We start from the raw sequence: 26,480 nt of genomic DNA, 5'->3' as shown, positions 1-26,480 counted from the left end.
AGGCAGGAATACTGGAGTGGGTAGCCGTTTCCTTCTCCAGGAAATCTTCCCGACCCAAGGATTGAACCTGCATCTCTTGCGTCTCCTGTGTTGGCAGACGGGTTCTTTACCAGCTGAGCCACCAGGGACTCCCAATAAGTGGCAGAAGCGGGTACCATTAAGTTTAATTGTATTTTACTTGAACTAAAATATCTAAGAACCTTCCCTGGTGGCTCAGATGATAAAGAATCTGCCTGCAATGCAGGAGACCCCAGTTCAATCCCTGGCTCAGGAAGATCCCCTTGAGGAGGAAATGGCTACTCACTCCAGTATTCTTGCCTGGAAAATTCCATGGATGGAGGAGCCTTGCAAGCTACAATCCACGGGGTTGCAAATCGTCAGACATGACTGAGTGACTAACACTATCAGCATATCTTAAATATGTTATCTTTTCGATACACAGTCAACATGAAAAATAATTTGTGAGATATTTTACATTATTTATTGGCACTAAGCTTTTCAAATCTGGCATAAATTTAACACATAACATCTCAATTTGGACACTAAATTTTCATCGATAGTACTTGAGCTATATTTAGATTTCAGAAACTTGGCAGTTGGAAAAGTAGATTCACATACTACAAATCTGAATCTGTTGTTGCAAACATCCTTTAAATTTTTTCAAGAACTGAATTGAGCATTTTAAAATTTTTAATGTAAGAATTAAAGATTTTAAAATTTAAAAAAAAAAAAATTAAAAAAAAATAAAAATAAAAATAAAATAAAATAAAATTTTTAATTCAAAGAAAATGAAAAATACAGTCCCTGGTCATCCAGTGGTTAAGAAAAGCCATGCCAATGCAGAGGACACGGGTTCGATCCCTGATCTAGGAAGATTCCACATGCCATGGGGCAACCAAGCCAGTGTGCTACAACTGCTGATGCCCACACACCCAGAGCCCGTGATCTGCAACAAGAGAAGCCACCACAATGAGACGCTCATACAATGCAACCAGAGTGATCCCCGCTTGCCACAACCAGAGAAAGCCTGCGAGCAGCAATGAAGACCCAGCGAAGTCAAACATGACTTTTTTTAAACTGTTTTAAAAATGCAATTCTTCAGCGGCGGCCATAACATTTCAGGTGTTCAGTAGCCACTCGTTTTATTCTACCAAGCTGGACACCACAGCTCCAGATCTACGTAACCTCCAGTCTCCTCTGTCCCTGGGATTCTTCAGGCAAGAGTACTGCAGTGGGGTGCCATTCCCTTCTCCAGGGGTTCTTCCCAACCCAGTGATTGAACCTGTGTATCCTACACTGAGGCAGATTTTTTAACAGCTGAGCCACAAGGGAAGCCCCTAGGTTCTTTGAGTAATTCTTAAATGAGATCACACTCAGAGACATAACCCCTAGAAATACGTATCTTTTCTTCTAGCTCTGCCCAGGAACTCAGTGAAACTGACCTTCATACATTAGTGGGCTGGCTATGTATCCCAAGCCCCTCCTGATGATCCATGGATATGAGTAACAGTCAGAGCGTCAACAGTAGTATCCATAGAATAGAAAGAAAAATACAGAGCAACTTCAGAGCAAGAAGCCAGTGCCCCCAAAGAATCCACACTTGTAGAGAATCAGACGGGTTGGATCAATCTGCATGTCTTACAGACTTGAGGGACCAGAAAGGGGATATCACCCAGCTGCCACTCTCTGCTGTTCATAATCTAGGATGCTCTCTTCATCTCAAGTTCCTTAACTGAATTCCACCTGCCAAAATTCTTTTTTCAAATATGGTCACATTCACAGGTGCTGAGACTTAGGTCACGGGCATAATGGGGGGGGGAGGGGGTATCCGGACCAAACAAACTACAGGTTTCACTCAGTTCTAAAAGTCTGACACAAAAATGTAAAAAAGCAATTACTCTAGTACATGAATAATGCGTCCAGATCAGCAAGAAAAACATCAACATCCGAAGAGGTAAGTGGACAATTTTTACATACAATTTGGAAGATATTCCAATTAGTAAGCAAACATACATGGAGAGTCAGCTTTCCTAATGTCAGAGAGATGCAAATTACGACTAGTCTTAGATGCGTTTGGTCTAAGAAAACTCAAACCCAGTGTTGGCAAAGATGTGATGAAACTGGGGCTTACATGTGGAACTGCCATTTCTTCCCAGGGAGAAAAAAGGGAGGAATGAATTAGACTAAATCGAATTGAACTGGACTGGACTGGACTGGATCGGATTGGATTGCAGGTGTGTGTGTAAATCAGCAAAACTCCTTGCGGGGAAAAAACATGGCAACATATTACAAGAACCTTGAAAATAAAGGTGTCAGTTGTCTGAAAACTGCACAGCTGAGAATTCGTCCTAAGGAAATCATGCTTATGTTTCTCGCATTATTTACAAGATCTGAATGCTGCAAACAACATACATATTCAACAGAATGGGAACAGTTTTGCAAGGACACTATAGCCACAAAAGCAACTTTAAAACCAGGAAAGCAGGTAAGGCTGAGTGAATAAATCAGGATCACTGGAGAGGATGGAGTAGGCTTCCAGGATGGATGCAAGCCCTGTTTAGCTGTGGGTGATCAAAAGCATGACGTGTCTGCTATAACTATGCCTTAAACTGTGCATCTATTTTAAGCACTTTTTATATTTAAATCAGGAGAAGGCAATGGCAACCCACTCCAGTACTCTTGCCTGGAAAATCCCATGGACGGAGGAGCCTGGTAGGCTGTAGTCCATGGGGTCTCAAAGAGTCGGACACAACTGACCGACTTCACTTTCACTTTTCACTTTCATGTATTGGAGAAGGAAATGGCAACCCACTCCAGTGTTCTTGCCTGGAGAAACCCAGGGATGGTGGAGCCTGGTGGGCCGCTGTCTATGGGGTCGCACAGAGTCGGACACAACTGAAGCGACTTAGCAGCAGCAACATACTTAAATCACATTTTAGGATGGATGGATAGTTAGATATATAGGTTTGGTTTGGTTTTTTTTCCTTTTAAGACGTAGATCCAAGAACCATTAGGAGACAAACTGCCCCAGAAGCTGAACTCCATCTGGGACAGAGCCTTGAAGTGCTCCTGGAACCTGACGGTGAAACTGCAGCGATTTCTTCGGACTTCCATGAAGCCCATGGCCATTGACACACAAGGTCTTGATTGATGATGAATAGAAGGAAGTCCCTAGATTTTGGGTCTCAAGAGATAAAAGTGTCATGACCAGCAAGTCTCTGTCCCCAACTACCAGGTCACGTCTCCGCCTTGCCAGAAGTGTCCCCCATCCTCCCATAGGAGGCCAGACACTGGGAGCCGGGAGTCACTCCAGGTCCTGCCTCCCCCACCGCATCACCCCAAGTGGAGCAGGGGTGCAGGGTGGGTGGCACACGGTGCTCACCTGCCCCTCAGGGCCACCCCCATCGATTGCCTACCACCACCCCTCTATGCCCCGCACCCCACACCCCACCACCGCCCCCATCCCCTGGTCAGTCCACCCAGTTCACCCTGCCTGCCCGGCCCTCCTGCCCCACCTCCCTCACCTACCGTGCTCCGGGTAGGCGGTCTTCCCCGACCCGGGTCACCATGCTTCCAGGTAGATGGTCCTCCCCCGCCTGAGTCACCGTTCTCATGGGTAAGTGGTCTTCCCTGCCCAGGTCACCATGCTCCCAGGTAGGTGGTCCCAGCTCCCCTGCCCCTTTCTCCTTGCAGCCCTCCCCAACATGACCCAGACCAGGGGCACCCAAACCACCAGATCTGATGGAAGTTCCCTTGGAGAGCTCCCATAGGGGTTGCAGAGGCAGGGCACCTTTTCTCAGGGACCACCCCCACCAGGTCTTCCCAAGCTTCAGGAGAGCCACTCTGTCCCCAGGATCTTCTGGAGGATGCTGGCCTGGACTTTCTGAAAATCAAAAGCTCTCCCCAAATTTGTTGGTGACAGAGGAAGCGCTCTAATGGGTTCTTATGGCCCCATGTCCCCAGAGCAACCTCCTAGCCCCCACCCCCAGCCTCCCTGACCACAGGGTAAGACTGGCCTGCCTAGGGGTGGAGAGGTAGTGAATGGAGGGTCCTCCCAGTCCTCCCAGCAGAGCTGCCTTCCCCCTGAGCATCACCCGTCCTTCCATCTGTGGGCCTTCCCACCCCCGACATGGAGGTGAGCACAGGCAAATGGGGACAGGGAATTGGGAGGAACACCAGTCAGAATGCATATCTCCAGGCCAGAAACTACTTCATTCATTTCTTCACTCTGTGAATATGAGCCAAGCTCAGTACTTACATGGAACATAGTCCCTTAGTACCTAAGTCTTATCTGCCATGGACTAGATCCCTCCCTGGAAGCAAGCTCTGATGAGGTTAGAGGCAGAAAATCAGGTATTTACAATGTAAAAACACAGGGTTGCCGGTTGGTTGGCTGTATGCAGTCACTACGGTCAGGTGACCTCTCCAAGAACCAGAAAGGGCCAAACATGACTCCCAGTTACAGGGACAGCTTGGGGACACTGAGCAAAGTCCCTGGGAGCCCCAGGCCCGAGTACTTCCTAGGTTCCTGAGAAAAGATCCAGGCTGACACATACTGCTTGGTGACTTGGCATCAACGTCCAGGCCAAATCTGACAAATGGTAGCTAGTAATTCAGATGAATCCTGGCAGGAGCAGCCTGGCTTAAGCTGCATCCTCTGATTAGCCGGTTGATAGTGTGTGACCTTGGACCAGTCATTTGTCCTTTTTATACCTCACTAACGTTCTGCAAAATAAGGGCTTGAACTACGAAGTCATTGAAGACTTTCAAAGTGATGGTAAAGCCTCTAATTCATAGATGTCCTGCTAGGGAGTCTCCACTGTTCCTCACTTCTGTTCTCACACATGCCTACACTACCTGACCTGAGTCTGTCTACACTTGAACCGTAATCGGCGTTGCCCAGACCAGTGTCCTGCGGAGGAGAGCAGAGAAGGTGAGCACCAACCCCTACTGAGTTGTAGAGTGATGACCCTAACAAGTTCTGCCCATGAAAAGCTTCATCTTTCCCTTCTGTTACCCAAGATGAGCTCAACCTTCTGAGAGCTGCCTCAAGTCCTGACCAACCTACAAAGTCGCCTTTCTGTTGAGTTCTCTGAACAGCTCTCTGTGAATCACAGCACCTCTCAGCTGGGCCCGTTTTGCTCACTCAGCCCAAGGAAGAGGCCTTGCCTGCAGATCTGCGTGAGTTCTAAAGACTTTGGCCCAAACCACCTGGCCCTCACCCATCAAGCTTGTCTAGTGTCTGGCTATGCTAATTTTCAGGCATTTTATGAGACATTTAACAAGTGTGGTTATCCTTCTTGAGGAAGGAAGCCCTGGAAGAAAGTCCACGTGAGCCAAGAAATCCTAGTCTTCCTGCCTCAGCGACTCCCCACCTCTACATGCACCTTGAACTTGGGCCAGGAAAGTCTACTTAACCATATGGCCTGAGTTCAGTGACGATGGGGTCTGTTAGTCAGAAAGTCAAGATCTGAGAGGGAACTTCAGAACACGTCTGTCACCTGAGAGCCCTGCCCACCCTGAGACCCTGCCTTCTTCCTCCTCAGAGGACAGCACCTAAAGGTCCTGGCCACTGTCCTGACCTGCTTCCTGCTTCCTCGTCCCCGTGGTGGCCGCCATGTTAGCTCTCTCCAGGACCGCCTGTAGGGCATGCCATAGACATCAACAGGTTTCAAATTCCAAACGCTTTTAACCGCAGGACATGTCAGCCCTGCTGTCTTGTCCGTGGTGTTCCGATCCAGGGATTCTGACCCCTTCTTCAAACAGGGAGCATTCTCACGGTTCCACGGCACAGGCCCTCCAAGCCTGTCGCCGAAGAGCTTATGACACGAGGCGAATGACCTCAGCTCTGTTGTCCAGTCTCCAGTCGGCAAAGAAGAAACGTTGGCGACAAGGACACTCGTCGCATCTGGAGTCCTTCCATGGGGGAAGACGCTGCTCAGGAACTAAACTCTCCACAAGGGCTTCCAACAGCTCCAGTTGAACTCTCCCCACTTTCTCACACATCCTAACCTGTCAGGAACAGTCATGGTCTCCATAGCAACATGTACGAAGCCCACTTCTCCAGGTGACAGTGTTTTCCAGTGATGACCAGGTAACCATCTTCTCTCCCACAGGGATCAATATTAACTCCTCTGTGGGAGCTGACAGAACGCAGTCTGGCTTTGGAGGCCATCTTCGCCTGGCCCTTTCTTCCTCCACATGTGATCTAATGGCCTCAGATGTAGGCCTACGGTTGTGAGGCCCTTCCTGGCCAGTCCTGCAGCAGTCTCTGAGGAAGGCAGTAAGAATGTTCCCCCAGGCCCAATTGTGGAGCTTGTCTCCTTTCCAGAACATGCTGTAATGGACTAAACCCTCCACTCGGCCCAGTCTTCCCTTCCTAGCCCGTGTAACAGTCTCAGGGGGGCAATGTATCTCACTATAAAAATGGGTGGTCCATCCTGTTAACCTAGCTGAACATCATGGTTTGGTTAGCTGTAAGGGCCAGGGTGGGCTGAGTGAGGTGTAGTTCTTGGCCTTGGTGATGAAGAGTTCTGGCCACAGAGTCCCTGTTGGGGCTGGACCCCTGTTGGGCCTCAGAGGCTGGTTCAAGTTGCTGGCTTCTCCCCACTGAGGACCTCTAGCCCCTAATTCATGATCAGAATTTTAGAAACACCAAGAACATCAAAGAAAAGAAAACACAAAATTTAAGCACAAGTATTGGCCCACATAGGAGATGCAGTTTCGATCCCTGGGTCGGGAAGATCCCCTGGAGGAGCAAATGGCGACCAACTCCACTAATCTTGCCTGGAAAATCCCATGGACAGAGGAGCCCGGCAGGCTACATTCCATGGGGTCACAAAGAGTCGGACACAACTGAGCAACCGAGCATGCATAAATACACATGCATTGGCCCACGTAAAGGAGACCCTTAAAGGGCTCCTACGCAGACAGGATTTGCTATAACCACTGATCAAATCGTGACTTATTTTGAAAAGCATAAGGCCCTATGTAGTGAGCATAAGCTGATGAGCACACACATTCAGAGAAGGGACAATAGCTCTGAGGAGAGTGAGAAAGACTTCAGGAGGGGTGTAGCAACTCAGAGCCTTCTTGAAAGGGGCAGGGGCTCTGAACGTAAAGAGCAGAGGCTATAACATGCTGGTAGGATGGATGGTGGCCTGAGTCAAGACAGTTGCAGCTAGACTATTGAGAGGAGAAGACTATGTCCCCCCGGTCCATCCATGCCTACTTCCATGTGGGTGGAGCTCTAATAGCAAAGACCTCTCTCCACCCCGTACCCATCCCTCCCCAACCTGGGTTAGAGGGACTCCCCTGATAAGTGGAATGAAGAACTGAAACTGTGTAGCTGGACCACTTCCTCTCTTTCTCAGGCTTCAGAGTCTGTGCTCCTCTGGGGTCCTCCCGGGCAGCAGTGGCACCATGCCCCCAGCAGAGCAGCCGTGGGCAGACAAACTGTCCTTATTCTAAGTCACTCTCTGTAAGCTTCATCCTCCAAGAGATCCAGTGCTCCCGAAGAGGTCCGGCCTCCCCCTAAACATACCTGGCTGCACTACCAGTCAGTTCAAACCCCAGTGGTCTGTCCTGGGCTCCTCAGGACACCAGTGAGGTTGGCCTGGGGGCAGCTGGCAGGGAGCAATGGCTCTTCCCTCCCCACCACCACCACCCCACGCTCAGTCTTGGATCCCATGAAACTTGTATCCTTAAAATAAAGTCCATTTTGACTCGACTTGAATCTGAATAAGTTTTTGACCCTTGCACCTAAATTTGTCCCAAGAACAAATTTCCCTGCAGAATCGGCAGGGATTGGCTTCCCAGTGGCTGAGGCGCTTGTCTTTCTGTTTGTCATCTTCTCGATCTGGACTGAGGTAGGACCAGACTGCCAGGCTCCTCTGTCTTTGGAATTCTCCAGGCAAGAATACTGGGTAGGCATACCCTCCTCCAGAGGATCTTCCCAACCCAGGATTGAACCCAGGTCTCCTGCAATGCAGATAGGTTTTTTTGTTTTTTGTTTTTTACTGTCTGAGCCAGCAGGGAAGCCCCCATTAGGGTATCAGCTGCGTATCTGAGGCTGTTGATATTTCTCCCTACAATATTGACTCCAGCTTGTGATTCATCCAGCCTGGCATTTCCACATGATGTATTCTACATACAAGTTAAATAAGCAGAGTGACAATATACAGCCTTGATGTACTCCTTTCCCAATTTTGAACCAGTCCATGGTTCCATGTCCGGTTCTAACTATTGCTTCCTGTCCTGTATACAGGTTTCTCAGGAGGCAGGTAAGGTGGTCTGGTAGTCCCATCTCTATTTTCACTGCCCTAAAAATTCCTCTGTGCTCCCCTGCATGGCAGGTGGATTCTTTACCACCTGAGCCACCAGGGAAACCCATATGCTATTTGTCTAAACTCACAGGATATTCTACCAAGAATGAGCCCTAGGATCAACTATGGGCTTTGGCTGATTGAGATGCATCAATGTAGGTTTATCCTTGGTAAAGATGTACCATTCTAGTGAGTGACAGTACTAGCTGGGGAGGCTATGCATGTGTGAGGGTAGAAGATATATAGGCAATCTCTGTTAATTTCTCTCTGTTTTGTTGTAAACCTAAAACTTCTCTTAAAAAAAAAAATAACATCTTTTAGGGAACTCCCTGGTGATCCAGTGGTTAGGACTCGGACTTTCACTGCTATGGGCCCAGGTTCCATCCCTGGTTAGGGAACTAAGATCCCGAAAGCCAAATGGCATGGCCAAAAAAAAAAAAAAAACTTTTAAATAAATAATAAACAAAGGAGATGATTTTTTCCAGCTCAAGTGTCATATGACTCCAATGAAAATTATATGCCCATTAAGCAATTCAAAAGGAATTATGTCTAGAAATCTGAAAGCTAGCAGCCGGGCTGAGGAGAAAGAGCACTTGAGGCCACGTTCTGGAACATTCTCCTCCCAACAGGACTGCTGGCTGTGGGGATGATTGGTGGTGACAGGAGACAGCGGTGTCTGAAAATCCTTCTCGCTGACACCACGTGCCAGAAGAGCTAGCCACTTCCACTTGCCCAGATGAGGGGCTTATTGATCCAGGGAAAGGCACACTCAGCCAGCATTGTTTTCCTTGCTCAATGGCAGTGACTTTTCCCAGGGCGGAAAACCTACACAAAACTGTTGGAAACAGAATTTTGAATCAAATCAGGCCCTGATGAGCTATTGAGTCATTATGCCAAATTCCATGACACCCACTTGATCTTCGATTTGAGAGGAGAAGCATAAAGCCTCCCCAACCCCAACTCAAGTCCTCAGGAAACTCAGGAGAACAATGAGAAATCTCCCTGCAGAGTCCAAAAGACTGTTCTATACATCTGTGTCTCTTTTGCTGTCTCGCATATAGGGTTATCATTACCATCTTTCTAAATTCCATATATATGTTTTAGTATACTGTATTGGTTTTTTTCTTTCTGGCCTACTTCACTCTGTATAATAGGCTCCAGTTCCATCCACCTCATTAGAACTGATTCAAATGTATTTTTTTTAATGGCGAGAGGGTGAGGGTAGGATGATTCGGGAGAATGGCATTGAAACATGTATATTATCATACGTGAAACAAATCACCAGTCCAGGTTCGATGCAAGAGACAGGGTGCTTGGGGCTGGTGCACTGGGATGACCCAGAGGGATGGGATGGGGAGGGAGGTGGGAGCGGGGTTCAGGATGGGGTACACATGTACACCCATGGCAGATTCATGTCAATGTACGGCAAAACCACTAAAATAATGTAAAGTAATTAGCCTCCAATTAAAATAAATAAATTTATATTTAAAAAAAAAAGAAATCTCCCTACATCTTCCCTTCATCCTCTCCTCTTCTCTTCAGCCACCACGTGCTTGAATAGAGGCACTGTTACTCTGGACACCAGGTATCCCATGCCTAGACCTGGCCTTAGAGCCAGAGAGATGTACACAAACACTGATCCTGTTCTCAGGGTCCCCAGGTTGAAAGGGAAGGACAAACACACAGGAGATGAGATAGCATCCTTAGATGCTGGACTGAATGATACAGACAAGTGGTTTGCAAATGTGAGTGTGCATAGAGTACCCTGGAGAAGGGTAAGCCCCACCCCGACTCCATTCCCAGGGAGTCAGATTCAGAGGGTCTAGGGTGGGTCCAATGTTACCTTCTGACAAGTTCCTAGGTGATTCTGGTACTGCAGGTCTAGAAACCACACTCTTGAGAACGAGTGATACGGGTCAGTGCTTTCCACACCTTGGTGTGCAGATGGAGCATCTCAAGAGCTCATGAAGATATAAATTCTGGGTCAGTAAGTCTAGCTTAGGGCCTGGAGTCTGCACTTCTAACAACCTCCCAGGTGATGCCCACCCTGCTGGCCTGTGGACTACAGCCGATGGTGAAGGTACTCTTTCGAGGCCATGATGGAAACATGGAGAATAATGAGATGAGTTTGGGCTGATTTGGCAGGGGAGGGTTTGACAGTAGTTGTTGGGACTTGAAGAATAAACAGGATTTAAACAAATGCGGGAAAGAGGGCTTTCCAGGAGAGAACACCGGAGCAGAGGCAGGGAGGTGGGGTAGAGACGTGGCCCCTGGCCATTGCCACGTGCAGGCATCAGTGACAGATGGCGGCTTGCGGCTCCATGCGCAGACGCCTTGCTCCATTCACCCAGCCCACCCTCCGCATCCAAGAGGCTATGGCTGTTCCAATAAGTCTCCCGGCAGCTGGTCTTCATAATGGAAAGGATTATTGTTCTGTGGGCCCCACAGACGGCTCCCAATCCTGCCGGCTCCGCCAACTTGGATGGCGTCTCACCTGGCTTGTTGTAATGGCTTGTTGTTTGGCAGCCTGAAGGAACTCCCACTTTTCTTTTCCATTCTCCAGCCAGTGGAGCCTCTGTTCTCCAAGAGCTGAGTATCTCTAAGGCACATGGGTGGTTGTGAACTTCTCTCCAGGCAGCCAGGGCAAACCAGCCTGTTTTGTAGGGAGCTTAGTCCTGGGCCCTTTAGGGTCATGACCATACAGGAGAACAAGAGCCCTCTCTTCCCTCCCCTCCCCTGTTCTAATGAAATGCTCACCCCTCTTCCCACAGAGCTAGGTTTTGCGGGTGCAAGAATATGAAGGCGTAAGTGTCAAAGGTTTAGAAATGGAACTGGATATATACCGTGTGCTCTTCTAGTTTCCCAGGGCTGCCAAGCATAACAAAGTGCCACAAACTGGGTGGCTTATAAGAAACCTTTTACAGTTCTGGACACTAAAAACCTGAAATCTAGATGTCAGTGGGGCTTCACTCCCTCCAGAGCCTCCTGGGGAAGTCCTTCCTTGACTCTTTCAGTTCTGGTGGTCCCAGACGACCCTTGGCCTGTGTCAGCATCACTCCAGTCTCTGCCTTGTCTTCACGTGCCTTTCTCCTCCATGTCTGTCTGATCTCCTTCTTATAAGGACACCAAACATACTGGATCTTAAAGGAAATCAACCCAGAATATTCATTGGAAGGACTGATGCTGAATCTCCAATACTTTGGCCACCTGATGCAAAGAGCTGATTCATTGGAAAAGACCCCGATGCTGGGAAAGACTGAGGGCAGAAAAGGAAGGGGGTGACAGAGGATGAGATGGTTGCATGGCATTACCAACTCAGTGGACATGAGTCTGAGCAAATGCTGGGAAACAGTGAAGGACAAGAAGTCTGGTGTGCCCCAGTCCACGGGGTCGCAAAGAGTTGGATAAGACTTAGCGATTGAACAACATACTGGATTAAGGGCCTGCCCCTCTCCAATATGACCTCATATTATTAACTAATTACATCACAACAACTCCAAATAGGGTCATATTCTCAAGCGCCATGCGTAAGACTTCAGCATGTCTTCTGGGGAGACACCAGTAGGCCCATAACAGGTCCCTGTTATAAAGCCCTATTAAAACAGAAAGTCCTTGCAGAATTTAACCTTGACTTTTAGAGATCGTTCTTTCTCTAAATTAAACTAGAACCATGAGCTGTTTCAAATAAAACGAAAACTGTAAATCAGGCCCTTTCTCTAGATTACTGTTGAAATGAGACGTCAAACACTTGCTCACTCCACACCTAACAGCCAGGAATGAACCTGCAAGATCTAAACAGCAAGTCAATTGACAGTTTATGATCACTAATTCACTTATCCGTTCAACAGAGGTCCTTCTGTGTGCCAGGCACTGTTTAGTGCTGATGATACAGTAGTAAACAAAATAGATGAAAATCTCCACCCTGATACAGCTTACCTTCCCAGAGGGGAAGAACACAGGGAAACTGAAAAAAAAAAAAAACGTGATGGGGTAGAAAGAGAAAAATAAAATGAGGTGAGAATCGGGATTTGCTTTTTCTTTCAAGATTTTTTTTTTTTTGATGTGGACCATTTTTAAAGTCTTTATTGAATTTGTTACAATATTATTTCTATTTTATGATTTGGCTTTTTAGCCCCAGTGCATGTGGAATCTTTGCTCCCTGACCGGGGGTGGGACCCACATAACTAGTGGACCACCAGGGAAGTCCTGGGGTTTGCATTTTAAATGTGGTGATCAGAGGAGGTGATAAGGAAGCAAAGATCTGAAGGTTGTGAGGGCCTGGCCTTGGGGTGACGGTGCAGAAGAAACAGCAAGTACAAGGTTCCTCAAAGGAACTTTTGTGAGAACTCCGCTTCTTCTGTGAGTGATGTGCCAGTGCGTGCTTTCAAATCCTCACAGGATAAGTGTTTATTTAGTTCAATAACCAGAGAACCACCAGGATGAAAGCCTTCCATGAGGAAGGTCCCACCTTTACTTGGGAATAAAGTTACTGGGTTAAAACCAAACCTAGGTAATGTCCTCTAGGTCAGAAAACCATAACTTTGAGGGTTATCATGTCCACCAGACTGAAATCATTTACATCCTCCCTGGGAAAAAAAAAAAATCTTCAAGTTATGTGTAACCTGACAGGGTCTGGGTCCTAATCAAGAGTAAACAGGAGGACTTCCCTGGTGGTTCAGTGGCTGAGGATCTGTCTGCCAATCCAGGGGACATGGATTCAATCCCTGGTCCAGGAAGATTCCACACGCCATGGAGCAAGTGAGCCCACGCGCTGCAACTCCTGAGCCTGTGTATGCTAGGGACCGAGCTCTACAAGGAGACACGCTGCAATGAGAAGCCCACTCATGGCAACAAAGCGTAGCCCCCACTAGAGAAAGTTTGTGCACAGCAACGAAGACCCAGTGCAGCCAAAAGTAAAAGTAAATAAACGCAAATTTTTAAAAAAAGAGTAAATAGGAAATAAAAGACAGACGCAACCCTGGAGAATCTAGATACTCTGTGGGTGGGTTTGTTAGACCGTACTCAGTATGATATTGAAAAGCTATGCAATCCTTCGTTTGCTTTCTTTGCAAATGTTGGATACTTTTTCTTAACATAAGATACAAATTTACATATTGGCAGCTATAGCTTTCAATTTTCCAAATGGAGTTTGCTTTTAATATTAATCTACTTTTCACCATCTTGTGTGTCTGTTTTCAATCAGGCAGGAAAATTACCAACAAGCAATTCTAGAATCATAATAATGCTATATAAAACCTAAGTATATTTTAATACTGTCTTGATACCCACCTTGATGGATACTAAAACATTTTATGAGTAATTTCAATTTTGTATCGGGATCAAAAAAAAAAAAAGACCAAATCCACCTATCTGTTTCGCGTTGAAACCAGCAACAAAAAACTAATTAACAGCAGTTTTGAATTTCATATGTGTTTGGGACATAACTTTGGGCAAGTTACTGGATTTCTTAGCCTCAATTTCCTCCTGCGAAAAATGAGACGTTTGTCACTTCGCCAATGTGTGTGTGTTTGTGCTGACAGACACAAAGCTGGCATTATACTCTAATGCTCTTTTCACCCTGTTAAATGCATATTCACAGGTCATAATTTCTGCTTTTATGGCTTCCTTGTAGGCTTCTTCTTTTTCATCATGTCTTTTGCAACATGGATATGTCCTTTCATCTTCTTGTTACTTTAATAACAATTAGGTATTTTTTTTCATCCTACCAATTGCTTTGTTTTTCAAAAAGAAGGTTGTATTTCTCATCCTTCTTTCTTTTCATAAAGGATGAAATGATGTAGTGTTTTTTTTTTTAAGTCCCCTTAACATTAAATGTGAAATTCAACAAGTCTCAATCTATCTAGGTCTCCTCTGTCTCTCCTCAAACGCCATTTTAAACTGGAATCCCTTCCCCATAATTTAATGTCATATTTTGAGAAATATAGAAAACACAACAATGTGCATTTATCTGGAAGCTTTTAAAATTACACACTTAGCTCACGTGCCAACTGTTTCATTACCTCTTCACTTGGCTCTTGGAAAGTTACACCATATGTTTGTCAGTAATTTGTTTTTTAAAATAACTTGTTCACCAAAACACATTAAATAAATATGCCATACTAAGTGAAAGTTCGACATCACAGCTTCAGGCAGAGTACATACCTCCTGGTTACTCCACACAAGTTTCTAGTAGGAGGACATCACATGAGCCAAATTGGAATCATGCTACTTATTTGGATGGAATCAGAAGAGACAGCAGTTTTTCAGACTCTTCCATCTGTTTTGTGTGTGTCCTGTTAGGTGTTTTGAAACACTCTCAATGCTTCACCTTTAATTTGCCCAGAAGTGTTTTTCTGTGTTATAACTTCATGAAATGCAGTTTGCCTGCCAGAACACCATAAGACCCAAAAAGCTTGAAAAATGTAAGAACAATGCAGAAACTCCAAATATACTTAAAAACCACTGAAGTGTACACTTTGTATCTCAATAAAGTGATTTTTTTTTAAATGGGGGGGAATGAGTAAAGGAAACATAGTTTATGTAACTGCTGTAAATGTAATTATGTAATTCTGATGCTGGGAGGGATTGGGGGCAGGAGGAGAAGGGGACGACTGAGGATGAGATGGCAGGATGGCATCACAGACTCGATGAACCTGAGTCTGAGTGAACTCTGGGAGATGGTGATGGACAGGGAGGCCTGGCGTGCTGCGATTCATGGGGTCGCAAAGAGTTGGACACAACTGAGCAACTGAACTGAACTGAGTTTCAAATTAAAACTTATATAAACTTGTCTTTACCACTCAATGGATATATTTTTCTATCTGCCAAAAGCATTTAGGTATCTGGGCTAAAATGTAATTCATAATTTTTCCACCTAAAATTAACAGAAATTTTTTTTTCATTTCATGGCTTTTCATTTAAAAGAAGTATTTTTAAGGACAAATTAAGTTGTTAAACAAGATGTGGGTTTAATTACTTGACACATAGAGTTAAATGTTTAAGATGGATTAGATTTGGCAGAGCTGGAAATGAGTGTCAGTGTAAATGTTGGATTGATTTTCACTGCATAACAGGGTTGAAATACAGTATGTCCACTGAAACAGGCTAATGTCTGCAAAATGGCAGGAGGCTAAGACTATGCATAGGGTGGTGGGTGGGGCACAGAGAGTCCAGAGAAAGGAAAAAACAGGAAAAATCTGGAAATGGGCAAACAGAAAATGACTAAAAGCTGACTTGGAAATTTTGTTTGCTCATCCAGCAGGTAGGCTATGGTTTGCTATCATAAAGGAAATTCACATGCTTCATTCAGTTCCAGATTTCAGGAAAGAAACAAATAACTCCATGTTATTTTAATATTTATCTATTTAATTGGGTCTTAGTTGCAACATGTAGGACCTTCTTAGTTGCAGCATATGGGGTCTAGGTCCCTGACCAGGGATCAAACCTGGGGCCCCTGCATTGGGAGAACGGAGTCTAAACCTTTGGACCACCAGAGAAGTTCCACAGCTCCATGCTTTGAAGTTAAAAGTAATTTTCTAAGCTCAAGAGCAATATATATCCACTTATTCTCTCTTACCTTACTTTGTAAAGAACAAACTATAACAATCTACAATTTTCTGCCTTGTTTTCACAGAGAAAAACTGGAAAACAGCATAGTTTGGGTACTTTTCTGGTTAAAAGAAAAAAAAAGAGCTCAACAGGTGCTGAAATGTAGGAAATATAAATAATAGCAAACATAAAACAGAATCTTTTTTAAAAGGCACATAACAAATGTATTATTCACTCAATCAAAAATTTAGAATCTGAATGTGTGAAGTCTAAAGTTTTAAAGAAAATAAACAAGAAAATAAATAAATGAGGAAACGTTAAAGAAAATAACTGGAAATCAGTTATTTCCAGTAACCTGAGGAAAATAAGTGCTTGGGTTCCAAATGAGCAAGTGCTGATTCTGAACTTCAGTGACTCTTTTTCTGATAAATGATGAAGAAATGTCAAATAATAAAACCCTACAAACCAAATCAAATTTTTAACAAGTTTTTTTTTCTTCATATTATATTTAATCCCAGTCAAGAGAAAAGAAAAGAGAATATAAGCCAAGAGAAAATAAAGTTACTGAAGCATTTTTCTAGTATTTGATTTTCTGGGTAGACTGGCTTTAAACTCTCCCAAGGTCTATAGTGAAAGAAAGTGAAGTCACCCAGTCGTGTCCAACTCTTTGCGACCCCATGGACTAGTAGCCTACCAGGCTCCTCCCTCCATGGGATTCTCCAGACAAGAGTACTGGAGTGGGTTGCCATTTCCTTCTCCAGGGGATCTTTCCAACCCAGAGATCAAACCCGGGTCTCCCGCATTCCAGGCAGACGCTTTAACCTCTGAGCCACTGACTTTGCTTTTTCAAAAATAAGTTTTAAAATACGTTTATAAAACAAGTTTTCTTAAGAGGAATTTTTCTATATTTTAATGCAATTTTATAAATTCTTTAAAAGACATTTCCAACAAATAGAAAGATAAGTCATATTGGAAAATGTGAATCATCCCAGAAAGGGACTTTTTGTTTCCATTCTAATTTCATTTCCGTTTAATAGTCATTCACCTGCAGCCCAGATTCTTTATATATTTGGCCAGATAGTATTTATGAACTACAAACGAAGCAATTACATCCTCTGCTTTATGAGATCACTTAAACTAAAAAAAAAACAACACACACACACACACAAAATAAAACCCTTTGAAGGCTGACGATGGTGATGGCATCTGAGAAAGTCACAGTAGTTATGACTTAGTAGTTCTGACCCTCCTCTGGGGACACTGGGCAAACTTACTCTTTTCTCTTAATTAGGGCCATTTCCACCCCAGAACCATTTTTCCATAGCAATAATAAACTAGTTTGGGAGATCCCCAGACGCAGGATCTGAATTTTTGAAAGCCAAAATTCAACAATAAGACACACACACACACAAATGTAGGTAAGACATGGCTGACTCTGGCTTGTTTTCCCTTCCAGTTCATCCCAGGTCAGGAAAACTTCATCACAGCCTAATCGTTCCCTGGCAGCACCCAAATAGAACAGATTTTTAAAAAGCCCTCTATTTACTAAGTGCTTTTCGTCAGTTTTTCACCTCTCTAACCACCCCCATTTCACTCAGAACTTATTAGTCAGAGCTGGAACAGTGCTTGGCTTATATTGAGTATTCAGTGAATGTTGATGATGGTGAACATTACTGTCATTATCCAGAGACAGAAAACTATGCTTGATATTTAAACCTTAACTACCTTATCGATGATTACTAGAGGAAAAAAAAATGTCGAGTTGAATTCTTTCAAATGGCTCTCATGAAAGATGTTTATTGTTAAGCCCAAATATTATGTCTCGCTAGCCTAGCTTTATAAAAGAGCTTTACTCTCAAAATGCCATGGGGAGGAAATGAGGAGGCAACTAGTGCAGATTAAAACACACAGAGACTTAACAACAGAATGCAGTGTTAACTTGCCTGACTCCAGATCCCAGAAACAAAAGTCTACACAAGACATTTTGGAAACAATTGGGGAGTCAAATACGGGCTGGCCATGGGTGGTATTATAGAATTATTAGTTTTATTAGATATTATAATGGTGTTGTGGCTATAAAGAAGGCTGTCTCTATTCTTAGACAATGCACGCTGAAATATTTAAGGGTAAAGTATGGTGATATCTGCAACTTATTTTCAAACAGTTCAGCACAAAAGTTATATATTTAAATACAGAGAATAAGCAAATATGACACAATGCTAACAACAAAAAGTGTTTACTGTACCATACTTTCAATTTTCTGCGGAGGTAAAAATTTTTAAATAAAAAGTTGGGAATAAAAAACAGCAAAACAGTTTTCCTGAAGAAAATACCACACATTTCTTTAGATATTGTATTGTAATATGATACAATTATACATTCTTATTAATTATTTACACTTTATAAAAGCATACCTAGTCAACATAGTTACTCAACCCAAAATCAATTACCTCAAGTACAGCATTTAACTTTCAGTGCTGATGCAGGAATCTCTTTATCTTAAATATAAATCAAAACATTTTAACACCAGCTTTCAATTAGAGACAAGGAGATGCCAGCCATTAGGATCATGAGTTAAAATGTTCAATAATTTCTTCTTTGCTTTTCTTCTTTGTCTAGAATAGTCTGTTTTAAGCTCAAAACAGCATCTTGAAATCCAGGATTTAAGTCTAATACTTTCTTGAAATCTTCCAAAGCATCATCAAAGTATCCTGTACAAGAACCCACGGAGGGGGGTGGGGGGGATGAAAAAGAGAAAAAAAAGCTGAGTATTTCTATATATTATTCATAGTAAAGTTTGGATACACATACGCCTGCTTTTATATTTACAAGCTTTCAACCACTCCTACTAAAGGAATTTTTTCCTCTTGATAATGATATACGGATGTGTGTACCACAGTAACTTTGCACACCCTTATAGAACAATATACTTAAAATTATTTATGGGCTACCTGCGGGGATTTAACAGGTAAATACCTTAAATCGACACAAACCTTCAATAAAATATTCCCTATTCAATGTAACTATAGTAAAATTAAGAAACAGGAAATGAATATTCTTTTTAACCCTTTAAATGAGAAACAGTCCTCACATTCCCCGTAGTCCCAAAATCTAAAATCCCTTTACTATATATTGTCTCAAGTGGGGTTCCCTGGTAGCTCAGCTGGTAAAGAATCCACCTGCAATGCAGGAGACCCCGGTTCGATTCCTGGGTCGGGAAGATCCCCTGGAGATGGGATAGGCTACCCACTCCAGTATTCTTGGGCTTCCCTGGTGGCTCAGCTGGTAAAGAATCTGCCTGCAATGACGGAGACCTAGGTTTGATCCCTGGGTTGGGAAGATGCCCTGGAGGAGGGCATGGCAACCCATTCCGGTATTCTTGCCTGGAGAATCCCAAGGACAGAGAAGCCTGGCAGGCTGCAGTCCATGGGGTCCCAAAGAGTCAGGATACGACTGAGCAACTAGGCACAAGCACAGCACGAGTGCCTTCAAAGGCTGTAACTCAGAACAGCTGCACAGTGGATCAGGAGCATTACCCTCATTTCACAGCTGGGGACGCACAGGCACTAAGTAATGGGATGGCTCTCACTCCAGTGCCCGGATGTAATTCCCACCCCAGTGCCCCGCTGCAGTCTCTAATACCCATCAAAAGCCTAAAATAAATTCAGGTACACTTCCTTTGTTCCTGGCTCTAAAACTAATTTCACCTAAGTTTCACCCTCCTATATTACTATATCCGTTTTACAACATTGAGAGATCTGAATTCACAAAATACTGTCAAGGACAAAAGGGGGAAGAAAGAAATTCTTACCCAGCCTATACAATATCAAGCCTCTGTTGTAATATGGAACTTCAAAACTGGGTTGGACTTCTATAGCAGATGTGTAGTCGTCCATGGCTTCGTAAAAATCAACCCTGAAGTATTTGATTTGCCCCCTGTTGTTAAATGCAGTAGCCAAATCCTCAGGGCTGCATTTGCTTTAAACAAAAAGTTCACATTAAAAACAGTGTTACCCCTCATTTCCACTTTCACTCTCTTTCGGGTATTGTCAAACTTCACAGCCTATAGCATGCAGCGACGACATTGCAAAACCAAGCGGAAGAAACAGAGTGCGAGGAAATAAAGCCATGGCGTCGGTTTCTGTTTAATCCTGCTGTCTACTTTTGCAGGGTTGTTTAGCACTACAATGTCAGTCTAAAAAGCGCATTCATTTTACTGTGTGCTCAAAGCTCCTGTTCATTGTCACCTTGTTTTGCTGAATGTAATATTAAAATGATTGTTTAAAGCACATGCCAGTGGGGCAAAGAAGACAACTCAGAATTGAAACAAGCAAGGGGAGAAAGCCAGCCCAAAGTCCAAGTTCGCTATGGACATGTCATAAAATGAATCAATCAAGTTTTATCCTCAATTTTTTTAATGATCTTCAAACAGTGAGATCTGAAATTATTTTCCACCAGTAATGAAAGTCAGCCCTGAGTGAAAATCCAGGATACTGATCCCCAGGTGTGCTGTCTGAGGATGACCTGCCCTCCCTCCAGCCTCAGCAAACATCCTCCAGAGGCCAGACCGGCTTCCTGCTAGAAAGACATCACCACTCAGGTCCACACTGGGATTCCTGTGCGCAGAACTGGCTCTGCATCTGAGGGTTCCAGAGGCTGCCCAAGGAGCTGTGAGCAAGCAGCCTTTCCTGTGAGGGGTCAGACATCCAGGCAGCTCCGACCAACCACCAGCTCAACAGGACACACCCCCACACAGCCTCACACACTACTTGTAGAAGGGCAAACCATTTGCACAGAGAACTTTAATGGGCTCTGCAGAAAGATTCTGTTTTCTTTTCTTTTTTGCAAAGGGGACTCTCAAGTCTGAACCAAACAGGGAAGATGCAGGCTAAACTCATCTGTCGGTCTTCATTAAGTTCCACCGCGCAAAATCTAGTTCTCAGAAAATATCTGTGACTGCAGTTAGTGTTACAAAAAGTTACTTCTCTAAACATCTTAATCCTTGAGATCTCAGGCGCTGTAACTACTGCTGCCAGGAGGGGTACTCAGAGCCTAGGGGGTCTCCTTCAAGTTGAAGTTTCCTACCAGTGGAGAGGAAACACTGCAATTTAAAAATGCCTGTTTCTGTGAACTAGGACTGAGAGACTGGGCACACAGACACTTCAGGATGCCGCAGGCACCACCGTGAAATCCTAGAGAACAAGGGGGACACTCCAGTCACCGATCTCTGTGATGACACTAGCTGAACTGCTGCCCAGTAAAGAGTTCTGAGTAATATGCAGCCTCAGGACTCAGTAAGGTTTTAGTCATTAAATTTCTAAGCTTCAAAACTTTGCTATAGATGTCTTATTATCAGAGGATCATCAGGTATTTCATTTAGAATAAGACCTCATTATAACAAATTCTAAAAGCCTATTCTCCATATGGAAATTGTTTCATATTTGAAAGACATGGGCTAACAGTTAAAGCCAAACTTTTTAACATTGAGATTTTTGTAATGATAGTGTTTATTTTAATGGAATATAACCCAGTTACCTAATCCAAACGTAGATTTTTTTTTTTTGTACTTGTTAAGTTTAGCAAAGAAAAAATATTTGGAAATAAAGTTGATGGCTAAGGTTGCACTTTTGGATCTTAAAAGAAAATGTTATAAACCATTCAGAGCGGCAGGCATGCAAAGATTGCGAATACTGTTTCAAAATGATTCAGTGACTCGTTATTTAAAAATAAACAAACTCTAAAAGATATATTTAAAGAAGAAAGTTGAAAATGATAGAATTCTGTTTAACCAGGAGCTCCTAGAAGAATTTCAAAACTATAAGAATATTTGAAGGTTCATGCAGGCATGCTGAGCAGTCTTCTACTAAACCATTGCAGATTTTCTTTCTTATGCTGGTAAGGGGCATAAATTACATTTGCCACACAACAAATCTGTGCTCTCAGGCTGAGATGCACCAGGGAGAAGCTGTAACAATACTAGATGGCATCAGTATGCTTATTGCTGATAAATCGTTTTTGAAACTTATTAGATAAATTTAAAAAATATAGCAAAATTTTAAATATAACAAAAAAGAAGCAGACTCATAGAGAACAAACTAGTGGTTACCAGTGGACAGACAGAAGGGGGAAGGGCAAAACAAGGAGAGGGGACTAACAGGTACAAAACATTGGATATAAAATATGCTACAAATGTATACTGTACGACACAGGCATATAGACCGTATTTTATAATAGCTATAAATGAAGTATAACCTTTAAAAACTGTAAATCACTATACTGTACACCTGTAACATATCATACTGGAGAAGTAACTGGCAACCCACTCCAGTATTCTTGCCTGGAGAATCCAATGGACAGAGGACCTGGAGGCCTATGGTCCACGGGGTTGCAAAGAGTCAGACGTGACTAAAGCAACTTAGCACAGTCCAGCTAACATATTGTATAGCAGCAACTACAATGAAAATTTAAAAATAAAAAAATGTTTTAACCTACTAGATAAGTCTATTCTTCCAGCTTGAAACAACAGAAAACTACATTTTCTGTTTACTAATTTGGGGGGGAAGGTGTGGTATCATCTTACTGCTTGTTCTAAACTATTAACTATTATTCTGGTGTATTAAAATGAGAAAGCCACCTAATTTTTCTGATTTAATTCCATGTGAGTTTAACAAACAAGAGAAGAATCTTGAGCCTCATACACAAAAGACAAGCTGGCATCCGGTCAAAAAATACCAAATCCCTGAAAGGAGGAGGGTGACAGGGCAGACAACTCAAACTATCAAGAAAAACACTACTCATTATCCCCTTTCTGTTCAATTGCACTCATCTCACATGCTAGTAAAGTAATGCTCAAAATTCTCCAAGCCAGGCTTCAGCAATACGTGAACCATGAACTCCCTGATGTGCAAGCTGATTTTCGAAAAGGCAGAGGAACCAGAGATCAAATTGCCAACATCTGCTGGATCATGGAAAAAGCAAGAGAGTTCCAGAAAAACATCCAGTTCTGCTTTATTGACTATGCCAAAGCCTTAGACTGTGTGGATCACAATAAACTGTGGAAAATTCTGAAAGAGATGGGAATACCAGACCACCTGACCTGCCTCTTGAGAAATCTGTATGCAGGTCAGGAAGCAGCAGTCAGAACTGGACATGGAACAACAGACTGGTTCCAAATAGGAAAAGGAGTACGTCAAGGCTGTATATTGTCACTCTGCTTATTTAACTTCTATACAGAGTACAAAATGAGAAACACTGGACTGGAAGAAACACAAGCTGGAATCAAGATTGCCAGGAGAAATATCAATCACCTCAGATATGCAGATGACACCACCCTTATGGCAGAAAGTGAAGAGGAGCTAAAAAGCCTCTTAATGAAAGTAAAAGAGGAGAGTGAAAAAGTTGGCCTAAAGCTCAACATTCAGAAAACGAAGACCATGGCATCTGGTCCCATCACTTCATGGGAAATAGATGGAGAAACAGTGGAAACAGTGTCAGACTTTATTTTGGGGGGCTCCAAAATCACTGCAGATGATGACTGCAGCCATAAAATTAAAAGACGCTTACTCCTTGGAAGAAAAGTTATGACCAACCTAGATAGTATATTCAAAAGCAGAGACATTACTTTGCCGACTAAGGTCCATCTAGTCAAGGCTATGGTTTTTCCAGTGCTCATGTATGGATGTGAGAGTTGGACTGTGAAGAAGGCTGAGCACTGAAGAATTGATGCTTTTGAACTGTGGTGTTGGAGAAGACTCTTGAGAGTCCCTTGGACTGCAAGGAGATCCAACCAGTCCATTCTGAAGGAGATCAGCCCTGGGACTTCTTTGGAAGGAATGATGCTAAAGCTGAAACTCCAGTACTTTTGGCCACCTCATGCAAAGAGTTGACTCATCGGAAAAGACTCTGATGCTGGGAGGGATTGGGGGCAGGAGGAAAAGGGGATGACAGAGGATGAGATGGCTGGATGGCATCACTGACTCTATGGATGTAAGTCTGAGTGAACGCTGGGAGCTGGTGATGGACAGGGAGGCCTGGCCTGCTGGGATTTTGGGGTTGCAAAGAGTCGGACACGACTGAGTGACTGAACTGAACTGAACTGTTCTTTCTTTTCTCATCCTGGACCACTAACAAGAACCGTTAACAAGAACAACAAAGGCAAATCTTAGAGTACAGCAAACGCTTCGCATTCAGGAGTAAATACAAGATGCTTTGGGAGAGCAGGTGAGGTTGAGAAAGGCTGAGAGCTGGGACCTAGGACCATTTGCTGCAGTGTTTGCACCTAAACAAATGTCTTCTCCAGCAACAAAATACAAAAACTATAAGGAACTAAAAATAACTGAGTGCATCTGCAGTTGGAGCCAGTTATGGATAAGAAGATACAAACCAAATAAAATCCCAACTGCCACTTCTGAAGTGCTGGAAGCAAAAACAGGGTGCCAGGAGCACAAGCGGGGTACTTCACATGTCCCCTACATTCAAAACCTTGGTCCAAAGAGGTGGGCAAACCACCTAAGCCACCCCACCAGCCTTTGAGACCCCTGGACACAACCCCAACTTCACCCCTTGCTCCAAGCAAGCAAGGGAAACTTGTTTTTGCTCTGCCCTGCTGCAGCAGAGACCTCAATAAAGCTTGCCTGAATTCCTTGTCTGGCCTTCTCATCAATTTCTCTTGTTTAGGGAAGGCCAGGAACCCTGGTCAGTATCAAGGTTGCTAATATCACAAAAAGACAGACATTACATGCTCTCTGACAGAAGTACACAACACCTATAACAATATTCTCACCATAATTTTGGATCTGAATTCGATCAAACCTCAAGATTTAACTACCAACTCACAAGCAATGCATAAGACAGAGGACTACATGGGGTGGGGGTGGGGTAAATCCAGAAGATCCAAAATATGGGAAAGTCTCAGGACAGAGGACTGGATATCCTTTGCTGAGGCTATCCTATCTGCAAGGGGAGAAAATGAAGGGGAGCCTTAAAGGCTGAGAGACTTGATGTGCAGCCTGACTTGAACCAACCGCGAAAACACCAACCAGCCAAACAAAACTTTTATTGATCAAACAGGAAAATTCCAAATAATGACACTGGAATAATGACGTTAGGAATAATGATACTGTGATTACGTCTTTTTAAATCCTTTAACGCCTAGAGATGTATTCTGAGACATCCCTGGGCGAATAACCTGATCCCCTGGGTGAAGTGACAATGCTTAAGCCCAAGGATGGTCACCTCCAGGTTTATTATACTATTTCCACATATTTAAATTTCTTTTCACACGTGAAAATCCAGAGCACCTGCTGTGATGTTGCGCGGTTTGAGTCGCGACGCTGTGCGCTCACGTGGCACCCGCGCGGCACCTCGCCCTCACCAGGTCTTGTTAAAGTGACAGGTGGGAAAAGCCCTATCCGCTCTAAGACTCCGGGTCAGTTAACATGGAATCGGGACACCGTTCTCGGAGTCCCAGAGCAACGTGCGGATGCCTGCGCTCCAAGCACACTCCCTCACCGCCTTTCTGCGAAGAACAAACGTTCGGCCGCTGGGCGGCAGAGCGCCAGAGGCCGAGTAGAGCAGGGCCCTTGCCGCCCACCTTCCGGAGACCCTGCTTTCCCCACTTCTCGCGATAGTTACCTCAGGTGTGCTGCTCCCTCCGAGGCCGCACAGGCGCACTGGCGAATATAAGCGGAGTACAGCGCCTCGGCCTCCGCGTATTCACCTTTTTTGAAATGAGCCTGGGCTAGTGCTAGGACTGCGGGACTTTCCTGCCCTTGCTGCCCGTCCATGGTGGTCGGGGGCCTAGCTTTCCGTGTGGAACTGGGGTTGATTTCTGAGCGATTAGAGGCGACAACCCACAGCCACTTCCGCCCGTTGGAATTTAACAAGGCAAAAACCCTTGGCCCTAGCAGCCGGGGAATTTTGTGTCCTCCGAGGACCCGTCGTCTCGCGAGATCAGTGACGTTCCTGGCGGAAGGCTCAGGTGCTTCACGAAAGCTTGAACAGACGGAACCTTTTCCAGTGTAATTCTGCTGTAGGTGCTGGCCCCACTTGCCTGATCTCCAAAAGAGCAGTAGCTCGGTAATCCCAAACTGTTTTCTAAGGACGTGGTCAGATGATGCAAGGAGCCTGCCCTTCGTTACAGCGAATGGGGGAAGGGGGGCAGGGGGCGGGTACATGCACACACACTGTACATGTATATTTCCAGAATATACAGGGAATTTCTAAACTTCAGTTTTTCCAGACTGGGTGTACTACTTTGCATTTCCACCAGCAATGCATTGGCCTTTCAGTTACTCCGTATCTTCACCAACGTTTGTCAGTTTCGATCCTAGCTATTATAGTGGGTGTGTAGATACCTCAGTTTTCCTCTAAATTTTACTGACTAAATTGTGAGTAGAATAACCAAATAAATGAGTAGATAAAGTAGCAACTAAGTGTTTTAATGTCTTTTTCTTTTAATTTTAGAAAAAATCTTAAAAACGAGATTATGAAGAAAATTTACAGAAGTTTCACCCCCGTTTTTTCTTATTCTAAATTCAATTAAAATATAAACTAATGCCTTTTAAAAAAAGGTTATAAAGACTATTTTTACTTTCTCATCTATACTCT

General features: G+C 44.0%; 1 protein-coding gene across 1 annotated transcript; it reads right to left on the bottom strand.

Annotated features, from left to right (window-relative positions):
* On the bottom strand, window positions 17,640-26,269 carry TTC32 (tetratricopeptide repeat domain 32). The gene is made up of 3 exons (XM_005686979.3): window positions 25,506-26,269; window positions 19,684-19,850; window positions 17,640-18,583 (listed from the first exon to the last, which is right to left on the bottom strand). The coding sequence occupies exons 1-3, from the start codon at window positions 26,045-26,047 to the stop codon at window positions 18,456-18,458; spliced, it is 837 nt and encodes a 278-aa protein (XP_005687036.2). The 5' UTR covers window positions 26,048-26,269; the 3' UTR covers window positions 17,640-18,455.

The sequence above is a fragment of the Capra hircus genome, chromosome 11, assembly GCF_001704415.2.
Source record: "Capra hircus breed San Clemente chromosome 11, ASM170441v1, whole genome shotgun sequence".
Lineage (NCBI taxonomy): Eukaryota > Metazoa > Chordata > Mammalia > Artiodactyla > Bovidae > Capra > Capra hircus.
This window is presented reverse-complemented; position numbering and strand designations above follow the sequence as displayed.

Coding starts and splice junctions, on each gene's coding strand:
- TTC32 (XM_005686979.3), bottom strand. CDS start 26,047: ATGTACCCGCCCCCTGCCCCCCTTCCCCCATTCGCTGTAACGAAGGGC. Junction 19,851..25,505: donor GAGGGAGCAGCACACCTGAG/GTAACTATCGCG, acceptor TTTTGTTTAAAG/CAAATGCAGCCCTGAGGATT. Junction 18,584..19,683: donor CTTGATATTGTATAGGCTGG/GTAAGAATTTCT, acceptor GTTCTTGTACAG/GATACTTTGATGATGCTTTG.